Consider the following 15,311-nt stretch of genomic DNA (forward strand, 5'->3'; position numbering starts at 1 on the left):
CTAGATTTAGAACTGAGCTTTCATGACTCAAGGCCATCCACTACTGTTAGTAAAAACAAAAGCATTTGTTTCATTCCTTCTCTCTTTGTTTGTTTAAATGAGAAATGTTAAAGTTGAAACTATGCTTGGGAATCACTTTATAGATTGGAACACAAAAGTTCTTATTTTGTATAGATTACAATGTATATGTCATTAGTCTTTGAAATAGGAAAATTGATGTTGGAGCCAAAATGCTAAAATGGCATATATAAATCCACAGGAGGAAGGCAAATTGTCAGCATTCTCCTTCCATGTTTACCTTTTAAAATGAAAAATGCAGCCATGTAAAAACAGCAGATTTCCCTTCTTAACAAACTGTGAAGAATTATGGCCACTATTTTTATTCATATAACTTTTGTTATAAGTGGGTTGGGCTATTAGGTAACTGCTATTTCTTTCATACATCAATTTGGTCAACTACCCTGTAAAGCAGACAAAAATTGTCTGTGAATGACTTCTTTTAACATTTATTTGTTTCTGAGATTTTTTTTCTGCTTCTATCTGCGCACAGAAGAAGGGCACAGAAAGCACTTTTGTTACTTTGTCTTGGAAGTACAATATATCTTATGGGAAAAAGAGACTGTTGACACTAAGCTGATAATATTAATAGGCTAATTGAAATTATTGATTCTGTTGAGAGTAAGGGCTTTGTGGAAGATTATTCCATTTTCTCTTGATGCAGATGTAACTATTGATTTAGTTAGAGTGATTACATGGTATTATGGTTAGATGTGAACTATACTCTGTAAGATAACCTTTGGAAAAAGTCAACCAATTGGATGAACAAATGCACCTGGACACCTATTTTTCACATTTTGCAAAGATAGTCAGCTGGGTTGCCTTCTCGCTCCCCCTAGCAGTGGTCAGTGGACCTTCTTCCATTACTGAGACTGAAACGAGTTAGTAAATACTTCTGATTTAGGCTCTCAATATGACGGTCTCCTTATATCACATAGGTCACTCCCTTACTGCCCTCTTCGTTCCTGGACAACGCGTATATGCCAGCGTTTTGTGTAGAGGCGCACCATAATCTTGAGATCAGGAAAGCCTTAAGCAAGATGCAGTGCCATCTTCAGATTTACCAGGCAGACTGAACTCTAGCTGCATCTTTCTGAGCACGGTTTCTTTTCATGCCTGCCATTTGAATCCTAGGCAGAGGGTGATATTTGCCATCTACCAGCTGCTCACTTTTGCAGTGCTATAACTCAGTAGCATTTAGTAACATTTCATAACATTAGTCTCGCCTCATCCTATTTTTAGTGCTATAACTGTTTAGTCTTCTTGCTGGTTGCTTGTTCTGTAGAGAAAATTTAAGTAAATGTTCTCACATACGCTGGGCTCTACGGTAACTTTCCTGGAGAGCTTTCTGTAGGAAAGACGGATTTTTATAATGTGTTTAAATTCATGACATTTGGTTTGTTTAAGTTTAAACATGTCTCTTCATTCTAACTTAGGGTCTAGCCTCTCAGGCTCAGGGAGTATTCCTCTTAATTATTGTATGGACTGCACTGACACTTGTATTTAATTTATAGTACTACTATCTTTTTATTATTATACATTGTTATTTTATCTGAGTGGACATAGCAATTCTTTTCCTGACCCAATAAGTGGAGATAGATGCTGTCTGCCTCTAGCCTGCTCCAACTGGAGCCTACTATTTTAGTAAATGTATTATTTACTAAATTTATCTGTATTTTTAATTTTGTTTCTCTTGCCATCTGCTCTGAATTTTTTTACCTACTCCATTTAACATGGTTTTCAAAAAAACCCTTTTAGTCTGGTATTAAATTCTGGGTAATGACAGCTGACAGAGGGGCTAATGTCTAGATATGTGTAAATGGAAAAGAGGTAAATAAAGTGCATCCTGCTAACAATTTAATATCTAGCTCTGTTGTAATTTGCTGGTGTTGCCTGAATGTGTAGATTTTTTTTTTATGGTGTTGTGCAGAGGGTTGTGATGAGCTCCCTGTTAAATATGCGTCAGAAAAATGTAGGTCAGTTTTGAATCTCAGGGGCTAGAGTAAGCCTCTGAGCCACAGCCGTGTTCACAGCCACGCACCGGGTGGTGCACAACCTTTGCCAGCCCTGCAGTATCCCGGGAGACCCTGGTCTTGGAAAAGCATTTGTGAACCAAACTTCCCTTCTTTTTTCTTTTGCTTCAAAGTAATGAGGTGCTGTTTCAGCAGAGAGACATGATGTAGCACTGTGTTGGCAGTCCTGCGCGGCAATGAGCTGAGCCCACTGGCCCCGGCCATCACGCTAGCGCACCAGCCGTAGCTGGGGCTCCGCAGCCCCAGGGGATACCGACAAGGTGGCCTCTGAGCTGGCTCCGAGCAACCTGACAGGGATTACAGAAAGAAAGCTACTTTGGCCCTAAGTCCTACCCTGGGGTGGCCACAGAAAACACAGGCACAGCCAGAGCATACTTAAGAGCATTCAGAGCTAAAAGTGAACTCCCAGGGCTAAGTTCAAGAGCCCTGGGTAGCTTTAAGTTCTGCCTTTTGGCTAACGTCCCTAATGGGCCCAATAGTAAGGGCGAAGAACTAAAGAGCTCCTCAGAAAGCCCTTTTTAAGCCTGATGCCTGATGGGACTCCTTCCTAAAAATGCCTGAGAACTGAGAAACAGAAAATCTGGACCATGATTATCACTTCGAGTAAACTCAAACTAGATGAAGGGAAAACCCAAGCAGTCTAGTATGCAAGAATTAACTTGGTCAGGTGTGCTTCTTGCAGACAATTTGCTCGGTCCTGGACAAGCTGCTCTAGGTGACTCTCTTGAGCAGAAAGGCTGGATTACAGGATCTCAAGAGGTCCCCACTAACCTCAACCGTTCTGTGATTCTGTGATTTCACACTTGCAGTCAGAAGCTGCAATATCAGGCTATAGTTGATAATGCTGTTTGGCTAATACTTGCTGTTTTCAAATATGTTACCTATTTTACCGAGTCCTAAATTAAAATCATATTTCTTTAAGTAGAGGCTGGATAGTCCTGTTCCATCACGGCGAGTCTGATCTTTTCCAAGTATAATATTTTTATCCAAACTAGTTTTAGCAACACAGTGCATTGCAAGTGACCCAAAGCTAGTAATAGTAACATATCTGTTCCCATTATTGTTTAAAAAAACCTCTTCCTACCAGAGATCTTGCATTTCCATTTATATATAGAATCGCATATCTGAAAGTGCACTTTTATTGCACAGAGGATTTTCCCAGGGCAGAGTGAAAAAAAAATTTTAGATATTAGCTTTTATTACCTTTCTCTGTCTACAGCTAAACATACCTGAGAGTATTACAGAAGTCTAAAAACATCTTAAACGCATGTGAATAACCTGGATAGCCTGACATCATCTACAGAAGAAAAAAAAATCCTGATTCAATGAGGTGTTAAAACAGTTTGCTTTATGCACATGAGCAGTTTAGTTGGTTACAGTAGCACTGTGCATGCATTTATAGGCAGGCAAGTGGCTAAGTACCCTGATGAATTATGGTTTGTAGGAAAATCGGTGTACTAAAACTCAGTGTAAGATCTCATTGAAGAGGAACAGGGTATTTACTTACAAAGATCTTTGCGTTACGTTTTGCGTTTACTCACATTCACATACTCGAAAGCACCAAAACGTGTGTGTCCAAGTGGTCTGGCCAGGATCACTTGTATAACACAGGTTCCCACTATATCTTTGCATTCCTCTTGACTGGCAATGACAAATTAGTTTTTGGGCAGACCTTTTATACCCTTCAGGAATCACTGACTGTTGCAGGGTGGCCCGTTGCCTCAGGATTTTGCTGACTGCAGCCTACAGAAATCTTAGGACAGACTGAAGCCCGTTGTCCATTTTTTGTCATTTTGAATAGATGTTTGAAATACATATTCACAGTATGTTTTTCTGCTGGGTTAACAGGAAAAGGAAGGGTATATATGATACGTGGCAACCTTGTTGCCACCCGCCTGCCATGAGGATGCGGGGTTATCTGTGCTGTGATCTTGTCAGTGTAGCCTTTTCCTCCTCATGCAAACACCACCTTCCTCAGTTTTACCCTGGGAATAATGTCTTGCGAACAGTGTCCTTCACTGTCATTGTAGGCCATTCTTTTAACCCTTTTTTGCTTTTTCTCCCTGTGCTTGCACACACATACTGATTTGATTTTTCGCTTGGTTTTGCTCCAGTACCTAATATTGCCTCATAAGTATAGTACCTGTCCGGACAATTATTTGGGGGAAGTAGGATTATTATTTATTTGAATTTACAGAACGGTGAGACAGGAAATAAAAGTAATAATAGCTTTTCCAGATGGCATTTTTCTTTCCATAGCTTAGCAAGTGGAAGCTTCATTTGTATTTTGAAAGAGCTAGTTACATTTGCAGACAGCCACGTCCATGGTACCAGTCCACGTTATGACCTGCCTTTGACCCAAGAACTGTGACTGTGACTTTTTAAGTCACAAAAACAAAATCAGAATGAGGAAAATATTTTTTCCCATTTTTTAAAGGAAAAATGGGGGCACTGTCAACCAAATACTGTAGGACTCTGCTCTCTTCCAACTCTTAAGTCTCCTCACAGCTGCTGGAAAGCCATCAGAGCTCCAGAAGAGGGATTTTTAGGTAACACACAAGTTGGAGTGCATCCCATGGTGCATCCCATCCTCTGCAGCTGGGGAGTGGGTTTCAGTAGATTAGCCTAAACTTTTCATGTCTCCCTGGTTGTTGGGTTTCTGTGACTGCCTCAGATGTGCCATGAGTCTGGTTGTCCATGAGGTGATCGCTGGGTTGCTGTGCAGGAGGGACACAAGGGATGCAGGATGTGGAGTCTGGCATGGCATCCCTGTTTGCACCATTTAGAAAGCATAGGAAGTCCAGTTCAGCTAGCCAAGCAGCACATATGTACGTAACTGCTCAGGTCAGGACTGTGTTAGGTAACAGTTTACCCTGCAGGCACCAAAAACACTGTTCTGCGAACTGTCTCTTGTGATTTTTCTAACAGGAAGCGATGGGGATTACTGGCGTCTTCTCAACCCTGGGGACTATGTGGTTGGCGTGAAAGCAGAGGGCTATACTGCAGCCACCAAGACCTGCGAAGTCGGCTATGACATGGGAGCTACCCAATGCGACTTCACGATCTCCAAAACCAACCTTGCAAGAATCAAGGAAATCATGAGGAAATTTGGGAAGCAGCCAGTTAGTCTGTCCATCCGACGGCTCAGGCAGAGGGCTAGGCAATGGCGCCAGCAGAGATAGACTCCTGTCCGGTATCACGTGGCTTTCACAAGCTCTGCTTCTATCAGCCTGACTATAGTAGTAGTATGAGTTTCATAGCCATTCTTTTAATACATATTTTTCTGTACACGGTCTTTTTGTTAGTAGAGCTGGATGAATAGTGGATTTTTCAGTTTGGCAGAAAATCGGAAACAAAATTCAATTCAACTTGAACCAGAATAAGCCTCAGGTTGGGGGTAGAGGCAGGAGGAATGAAAAAAGATGTTTCGAGTTAATCTGAAATGAGATACTTTGCCTGTGGGTTATTTAATCCTTTCTAAATCTTTTTTCTAAAACAAAAACAAACAAAAAAAAACCCCCAAATTATTAAGGAGGAATATTTTGAATGAAAAGCTGAAAAATACTGTTTTAAAAGCAAAAAATAGATATATCTTGCAATTCAAAAAAGTTTTGATACTCTTTACTCTTCATTCTCATGTGGGAGGAAAGCTGAGAATATCTTTGAAATTTTTGTCAATATTGCCATCCCCCTTTCCCTGAAAGTCCACCTTTTGACAAGCAAGGTAGTCTTTGGGGGAAAAAAAAGCTGAAGCAAACGGTCCATCTCAGCTTTTTAGTTTTGGTTGCTTGTATTTAAGGATATGTTGCAATTCCAGAACTTAGTGCCCGGAGTGTTTTCTTCTCTGGATTTTTAAGACTATATTTTTGTTCTGTGAACTAAATCTAACTAAAAGGGCATTGGATAAGGGTGACTGCAGCGCTGTGGAATGACGTCTCCTCTGTAATCCGGGAGAAGGACTTGAAATGAAGTTTTTCTTGTGGATAAAGCCAGTCATATAATCTATACGAGATGAGAGGCTTGGTCACTGGAATGTGCATAGTCCGCAAATCCACTGACAATGTCTTTTTCTTGATTCTGGCCTACCTACAAGGGTCTTCTGTGCTCCTGTACACCTCGTGGCACTGTCTTCCCCTACATGTAAAGGATTTTATGGTCCTCTGTGTGATCTGCTCCCCTGTCTTGTCATATTGCCACTACAGCTGCTGCTTTTCAGGCCTTACTACTCCGAGAGCTGGATTTGTGCTTTCTTGGCTTTTAAGTAAAACAAAATTGTACAGCGGGATAGGATTGAGGTTCAGGAAAGATGCAGATCAACTTTAGGAGAGAATGAACTAAGTGAATACTGGTCAAATCATCAGCTGGTGAAAATCAACTTTGTTCTGTTGGTTTCAATGTTATAACCGTAATTTATACCAAATGAAGGTCCAGCTGTACGTTTTTAGCCAGTCAAAATTGTATGGATAAACAAACATCACTAATGTGCATGGTAGCAAGACTGCAGTATACGTTTCCAAATACAGTTCTGTTTAAAACATTTTGATTGCTATTACAGTTCTTGCCTAACATGATATGATTCTTGGAAAAGACACTCACCAAGATATCATTCAAAACTGTGGAAAAATAAACTGCAAGTAGAAAATTTTCTGTGAAAATACAATGGGCCATCTGTATTTAATTTCTTTTCTTCTTATCAACAAAGAATCTTGTAAACACATAAAAGGCAAAAGCTTGCAGAGTGAATAATATAAGCGCGGACCCTTGCATACTAAGTAGTCCTACTCTTAATTGTTTTTAGACAATTCCAGCCTATGCTTGTTCTGCGGATACTACTAAATATCAGCAATGTATTTGACAGCAAGGGCACAAAGAAAGTAGCAGGGTTCACATGTAATTTTGTATAACTGAAATTATGGAACTCCAGCTCCCTGCATCATTTAAATTAAATAATAGATGTAAACAAATAATCCAACCATTACATTAGCATTTTGAATTATGGAAATATGTCCTGTATTTTTGTACTGAAAATGTAACAGCAAAGTTACCAAGAAGGTTTTTTATCATCTGAGACGGTAATAGTGATGTCATCCTTTACCCAGGCAGTGATGAGAAATAGGTTTGGAATGTGGGGTAATGACAGTAAACATGTATTCCTGCTATTTTGCCAGTGGTTTAATTACTCTGGCTTATTCATTGGCATGCGTAGCTTTCCTTATCACCACAATAGATCGGGGCTGTACAGATTTTCTGTGCTATGCACTGGTGGGGTTTCTTAGGTGGCTTCTCTCTGGAGTCCCACAAATGTTCACCTGTCATCTTGCTGGTGGTAGTTTGCAAGCACCGGCAAACAAGGAAGTAATCAGCCAAATTAAAATCACTGTGCTAAGCAGATTGAGGCTGGAAACCACCAGTTGGACAGCTTTAGTCCAGACAGGTCAATTCTTACTCTCTGGAAATAATGTTTCAGGCTGTCTTTGGATTTACTTTACAGTCCTAAAGGTCTCTATGCTCTATTCTCAGGTAGGAGGTTATCTGGACGAGATGATGTTTTTTGTTCTATAGTAAGAAGTGGATTCGGTGGAAAATTCTGTGAGGTCTATTAGCTAAAATTAAACGTACTCTGATTGCTGAAAACCTCAGCAACGTCAGAGGCTAAAGGCGGTGGCCTTGGCCATGATTAGTGCTTACACATGCTAGAGCACAGCAGAACTATGACTAATGCAGGTGACCTTATTCCATTTTACTCCAGGCATTACTAAAAGCTAATAGGCATCAAGACTGGCAGTGTGTATTTTTCTGTGCAGTTTATTACTATTTTTTGATTGCTCAGGGCCTTTAGACTGGAAAACACTCAGGTTCTGCGGACTTTTACTGCTAACTTCAGGTCTGTGAATATCTTAGCCCAAGATATTCTTGTGCTAAGCACATCTTGTTCTAAGATATTCACACACTTGTGCACTTACTCTTGTTCTTACGTGTGCTCTGAATATAATAGTACCGAAATGAGAAGTTCCCTGTTTACTGCTATAGGCGTGCACTCAAGAGTTTAAAAATTCATTTTCTTTGAAATACATGGCAGTGCTATTTAATCTCTGTCTAGAGCCAAACCACAAGCCATTAAAACCAGATACCAGTATTTTCTATTTATATACCTTTGCTCTGTCTTTAGAATAGGCAATTTTTCTAAATTCTGTACTTTTATCTCTTTTCCTTTTAGTCTTGCAGGAAAAGAGGGCAGCCCTGCAGAAAAGACAGGAAATAAAACTTGAGGATGTATACACTCCTTTTATAATCACAGATCCATTTTAACAGCTACATATATGAGGACTTCCCTATCTTTCCTGATATAAAAGAAAAAAATACAATCTTTTCCAAGTAATAAGAGATTCAGCTACACAATCTCACCTACACGGTAAAGGTTAAATAAATAAAAGACTAAACCACGGCAGATTTCCCCTTCCTTGATAATACTAGCCATCAATCATCTGTTTGCTTGCAAAGCCCTGACAGTCACAAAATACAATGTGAGCTGGTTGGCTTCTTGTTGAGTATCCATGTCCTGCTATCCAGTTATTCATTTTTCATCTGTTTAATTACCATAATCTGTTATTACCACGCATCCCAGTTTTTCTCATCCATGTTAGTAACTACACATATTTATAAGTACACTAACTTCTTAAAGACAGATCTCAGTATACGCAAATCAGCATGAGGATGCTGAAGCCAATGAAACAGTATCTACTTAAGCACATTGATGCAAATGTACTGAATGTTCCTAAAATCTAGCCCAAATTTGATCTGCTGTCTAATAAGACTGTGTTACCTGTACTTGAGTATCCATTCTATTAGAACGTTGAGCTCTGTAGGTAAAACTCATTGACAGAAATGAACATAAATGAAGTTAGCAATTATGTTGGTGAAGAAATGCAATGTTCTGTCGAATACTTTAAGCCTCTTCCATATTTTCAGTTCCTTCCACAAACTACTTTCCCCTACTTTCCCCTTTCTATCTATGTATATTTTTTTTTATTATTTTGCTTTAGCTCAGTATTTTCAGTGAATCAGGCATATCTTCCTGGTGCATTTTAGCAGTTAGTGATGGAGTTATATAGCCAGATTTATTTGCCCCTTTTGTCACTCTAGAGTAGATGCTTGAGCTTTTTGAGAAACACCTGAGCGAAGATGAGTTGAAATACAGTACAAGAAGTTTCAGTAGTTAACTTTTAAAAATTGGCATCTGATGTATTTGCTATAGGTCTTCGCTAGCTGATAATGCCTATATGCGGAATCCAAAGTGTCTGTTTACCATTTATCTTTGTAATCAGTCTCAGTATAAAAATCAGTGAGATTACAGACACAAGCCCAAGCTAAGGAAGTGTTGTAGTTTCACCTCCTACTTCAGCATACTGCTACTATCCTTACCAAAAGATTATGAGTGTTTTTAGGCTTTAGGTGATCAACCTAAAGATTTTCAGGCCTTCATTCTATTATTTCCTAATTTTCCAAACTTGTCACATCTATACCCTTACTATAACATGCTTACCAATCCTAAATTTCTTTTTAAAGGTCATTTAACTTGAGATTCCTTTTTTCGTAATCTCACTTTGACACTGTAATATGTTTTTTTGAGCAGTGAAATCTGAGTCCAGTGAAGCTACCATGGTGAAAGCAACCTTGTGCCTGGAATGGTAAGTCACTCACTAACCATTCTCTGCCATCTTGCACTGATACAGCCCTCGTTTGACCGCATGTATTGCCGGTTTGAGTCTTAGGTGACTTACAAACCCACCAGTCACATTCAGGCTTTCAGGGCACTTTGTGAGCTTTAAGTGTGGTAGCTCTCCTGTCCTCCTTACTTGTCAAGTTACCCAACGTATTTGATGGAGATTTGGATTACTGCTTCACTTGTAATTTTTAAAACAGTTCTCTCCTGCTCATTGTATGTTTCTTGCTCATGAGGCCACAAAAGGAACTTTTAACACCTTTCATGAGTTCTAGAGAGGCTATATTTACTGGACTATTTGTGGGATAACATGTAAATTAATTAGCATCTGAAATGAATACATTTGTCACTCATTTTCTACAGGCAAGTATACGTTTATTCCTTCTGAACTAACATAAAAGCAACACAACCGCATATTACCGAATATGAGTGATGATGCATACTGAAATTTAATGTCAGCAGTTTTTCTACAGCCATTCCTAAATATTTGGGGATAAAAAAAGTGTCAGGTTAAGAATGGCTTCTCTGATGTTCAGAAATGATTCAGGAGCTGCTCACCTTCAATGTTCCTAAAAAGTTGTGGGTTTTTGTACTTGAAAACTTGCAAAAGTAGGAAGGCTTCTAAATCCCACTTACATCAATAGAAAATGGCGAGAATGACATTTTGAAAAGCCTGTTCACCGTATTTAAGTAGTGGGCATAAAGGTGCTTTATAGCTGCATATTTGCATACCTATTGGCCTTTTCAGTTATACAACTACCTTTAATAATCTGATATAGCGGCCAGACTCCGCTAAAGGCTAAATCCGCCTTCCCTTCTCCTGTGAGTGGTGTTTTGCATGGCCTGGTTTAATCAACATCCTCCCCAGTTTTCTGCTTAGGTGGCTTTGCTCCGCTCTCTTTACCAAACTGATCTTCAGAGACCTTTCGAGCACTTCTCTCTGTCCATTACCCAGACTTACAACAGAAGGTGGGATCTGCTTCATCTGAGCAGGGCTGAAGTGCCAGAGTCACACTTGGATATGGCACTGGGCTCTCGGGGTGTATCGGTCCTTCTGAAAACGTTACTGTTTTCCAGCAAAATACTACAAAGGGGTGTTGCACCGCCCTGCAAACGCCTACTCTTTTAGCTTAGTATGGAAGAAGTTCTTCTTAGATGAAGAAAAATCTGAAAGATTGACAAACAATGAATGTTTAAAAAAGAAGGTGAAGTTATAGTTCCAGGAAGAATATTTTGTACTCAAGTTTTATAATTTCTGTGAGACTTTATAAAGAAGTTATAGGTGTATTCAGCGTTATCTTGCAACACCAATGAATTCCATCCCAAAAGCCACTGCTCCTCAGTGCGTTAAATAGTAAATCAGTCTGCACTTTGCTCTATACTGAGAAGTTGTGATGTTCAGTGTAAACTGGGGCTGAAAGCCACTGAATCATACCCTCTCATAGGGTAAAGGATCAACACGCACAGAGTGAATTTCAAGGCCAGCAAAGGGGATACGGAGTAGGACCTATCCAGATCTAAAGAAATATATGAACATAGGGAGCCAGGACGTAGCTTTGAGCATGGCAGCTTGGTAAGTGCCCAGATGGTGAGAACCCAACCAGGCTTCTGATAACACGTCAGTTCAAAAACATATATACAGAATGGGCTATTCCATGAGAATGAGCGTGAAAAATCAAATCACTTTAGTGAAGTCAAGATTTCAAAATTTCACTTTCTGCAAGCAAAATAAACAAGCAAAGAATATCCTCTGCACATTTAAAATAATAACTATGAATAGTAATACCAATTGATGATTGTTAAAATGAAGCTTTCTCTTTTCTATTGAATTCTTTTCCTTTCAAATCTGTATTGTATTTTCTGATATACAAATGTTGTTTTTTAGAGGAGACAGTTAGTAACAACTCCCTCCTATCGTTATATTCCATAATATCAACCATCTGATATTTTAATTAATTCAGATCATTAAATGTCACTTAATTTGTACCAGCTGTTTTTTTAGAATTCAATACACCGGTTATGTCAACATCACAGTCATTCTTACTCACTCAATACTAAACTGAGATCAACAGAAAAGAGCTTTCAGGGCAAACTGTCATTTAAAGATCTAACAAAATTCCACCAGCCTTATTGTCAGCAAGCAGAAATATGAAAAATGGAATTAGTTTCCATGTTTTAGGTATGACAGAAATTCAATAGCTAGGTTAATAAGGATCAATGACAGCATAATCTCACTTGAATAGACCAAAGGGATTTAAATTCAAGATCTATTTCTTGCCACAAGGACCTGGATCTGATTATATGGCTTCAGGTGCTCTTTTAATGTAAAAGGCTTTCAAATCATATTCCTGTTTATTATAGTTTTGTGAGCTCTCTAATTCACAGGTGAATGGAATCATTAATTTGTCTATCTCCTAAGGACAGGACCCAACTCTAAGCAAAGTTGCTGAGCAACGCCTGTGAGCTTGAGGTTGGGTCAGGCCCTCAGAAGCAAAGCTGGTAGATTTACAATATCACCTGTGGCTGGAAGCGAGTGGAGTCTGAGTGGAAAATGCTATTGTTTGTTGCTGTTATTGTCATTTTAAAATGCTAAAACATGTTACTGGAATGATAGGACTGTGGGAGGTATTTGGTGTCTGCTCTGACTGAAATTTTGCAGCAATGTTTCATTGCACGCTTTATGCTTATGGTTTGCTACTTTTGCCCTAAGAAGGTCGCCAGTGATCCGTTTAATGAACCCGAGTTGCTCTAAATTCAAGTACTGGTGGTACTATATTGTCAATAACCATGCCATCTTCACCATTAAGTGATGTGCAGGCCATACGTGATCTGGAGGAAATCCAGCTGTATAAAACCAGTTTCTAGCTAATGAAAGTGTTCTTACAAATTAATTGATGAATTTCTGCCTTGGCTTCAGGAACAATCTATCACTCTTGAAGTCGTACGAGTCTGCAGAGAGTGCTTTTCAGATTATCACATTCTTCAGATGTATTATTAATTCCTTGACTGCTGGATGATTTGCTCTTAACAGACTGAAAATCCAATGTAATAAGCACTTGAGAATGTATGGAGCTTCACCTGGCCGCTTGCTTAGTGGCTTACTAGTACTATTTCTGGGGACAATGAAGAAGAGCAAGCTCTTGCCTTTTTTTGAAAATGCACCATTAATGCTGGCTGAGAAGAAATGCTAGGGACCCAATCTGCACGCAATGTAAATCAACAGAGCTTCACTGAAACTTGTCCTTGTGATCTGTGGGGAACCTGTTACCTTTTTAGGTCGAGAGCTTGGGAAACGGGAACAGAGGTGACTTGAAACAGATTAAAAATGAAGCATGGAAAAAAAGATGCTGGCTGAAAGCCTGTGCTCACCTATTTGTCCTGAAAAATCTTCCCCAAAATTGCCTGCTCCTGAATTTTTCAGAAAGTGTTTGCTTTTGAAGCTTTCAGTGAGATCACGAAGAAAGAACAGTCTTTGTGGTGGCATTTCAAGATTTCCAGTCCAAACCAGAGAGTTCAGAAGCAGATGCTGGCATATTTTTTCCCCAAATGTTGCTAACTGTAACTTTCTAAATAATAGAAAAAGGTTGTGAATTTTGGGAGCTGGTAGGAGGGGGCAGAGGGTGCGTGTTTTGCACCAAGGGAACTGAAGAGAGCTGAGCTAGGGTTAGGATTACTCAGAGAAGCATTCCTTCAATGAGGTTTTGATGGGGACAAAGGTATAGGTGTGAAAAGAGGCCTAAGACCTCTGGAAAATGGACACTGAGTGGAGCAAGCCAAGCCAAGGCTCGGCTCGCCTACTGCTGTGCAGGGTATTTGGCCCATACCAGGCACAGCTCAGAATTATCAGTGTCCCAGAGCAGAGCATCTGGACAGAGGTGCTGAGTTTCTGAAAAGTTACTGCAGAAGTAACATGAACTGCTGAGGGTTTTGAAAGGGTGTATTCTCAACTGAAGAAAAAAAAAAATACAAGCTTCATTATTGAGAAAGAAAAAAAAGTCTAGAGGGAGAGGGAGGAGAAAATAAGGATATTAAAAGGAAAAAAAGACAAAGCAATACTGAGTGTTTATGACCTACAATAATCCTGGTGTGCGTGTGTTTGTGTGGGCATGTTGTACACACTTCATACGTTTACCTTCAGTAGAGAGAAGAAATTACGAGGACAGGCAGCCCTCAGGGAGCATCAGCACTGCATAGCTGCCAATTGTTTGACATTAGAAAAAACAAACTATACAAATGTAGCCTTATTACAGTCACAATCAGAGCAGAGTCTAGGAGTCTGTAGTATTTATCAGCTTTCCTGATTTTATCTCATTGAGCTTGTTTCACTGAGGATGGAGCTGCAGCCTAAGAACTCAAGATGCAAAACTGTGGCTTTAATATCTCTCTTCTGCCCTCCCAAAGTCCTCCCAAAACTGCTGAAAAAATCCCAAAGTCTCCTGTGACTTCTGCATCTGAAAATGCTATCCTGAAATACTTTTTTGTCTTGGCCCTGTTATTTGAATCATGTTATAAAGAGTAAGGCTTTAGGAAGGAAACAAGAACAGCTACCGGTTTGTTGAAGCCACACCAAACCTATTGATACCAAGACAAAATTGCCCAGACAGTGCACTTTATAGACTTTCTTATCAATAATTCAAGGACAGTAGTCATGGCTCAACAGGAGTTCACTGTTATCTCGTTCCTCCTGCGAAAGTGTGTTGTTTTTCTACATCAAAATGTGTGAGCCATTCCCACTTGAATGTTTGAAAAAGGTCCAGCACAATGTGGGTGCTGTTGTAAACAAACTACTAATAAATAATGTGTCATTTGAGCTCTGGTAAAATGCTGCCAACAGTTGCAGAGCTCCCTAGGAGCATCTCAGCTTTTGCTTTTTTGAAAGAAATAAATTTCTTCTTTCAGAGTTGTAGAGGAAAGCCCAAAGTCAGATGCTTACAAGAAGCCACAGCCAAGTACCAATGCCCTCAAATATATTTTTCCCTAGATTTCATTATTTTTAAGCTAAACTCATAACTTTGTATGAACCAGGCTAAAAATTATAAAATATGAAGTTGATACTACTATGAGAATATTTTGTTTTTCATTTGTTGCTAAGACTGCTTTTCTTTTAGCAATTGTATGTTTATCATTAATATTGAACTTACAAGCACACTTTGTGGACTTAGGAGATTACTTTAATTAGGGTACCCCATCTGTTACCCTTGCCCTGTTCCTCCTTCTCTAAGTTGTATGCACAATATCTTAAGCATTACAGATTAGCCTTCCAGTGATAGACCCACAGTCCAAGTGTGGAAATTTTTCAAGTTCCGGAGAAAGAAAGTTTTGTAGTGTTGCACTGCTAGCAAGAGGAAGGTGTGGAGGACAGCTGGTGTCCCTATAGAGGTGGGCATCCCAGTAAGGAGATGCTGGTACTGAAGTGGATAATCTGCACATCCAGCACTGTAAATTGTTATTGATTGCACAGAAGATTCCGAAATTCCTCCAACCAAATGCAGTCAGTG

General features: G+C 39.5%; 1 protein-coding gene across 1 annotated transcript in view; it reads left to right on the forward strand.

Annotated features, from left to right (window-relative positions):
• Positions 1-6,735, forward strand: part of CPXM2 (carboxypeptidase X, M14 family member 2) — an 81,311-nt gene extending 74,576 nt beyond the window's left edge. Inside the window, exon 13 of the mRNA XM_009670541.2 lies at positions 5,019-6,735. Within this exon, the coding sequence (XP_009668836.1) occupies positions 5,019-5,272 (254 nt within the window). The 3' untranslated portion in view covers positions 5,273-6,735. The remainder of the gene's footprint in view (positions 1-5,018) is intronic.
• Positions 6,736-15,311: the final 8,576 nt, after the last annotated feature.

This window comes from Struthio camelus, chromosome 7 (genome assembly GCF_040807025.1).
Source record: "Struthio camelus isolate bStrCam1 chromosome 7, bStrCam1.hap1, whole genome shotgun sequence".
Classification (NCBI taxonomy): Eukaryota; Metazoa; Chordata; class Aves; order Struthioniformes; family Struthionidae; genus Struthio; species Struthio camelus.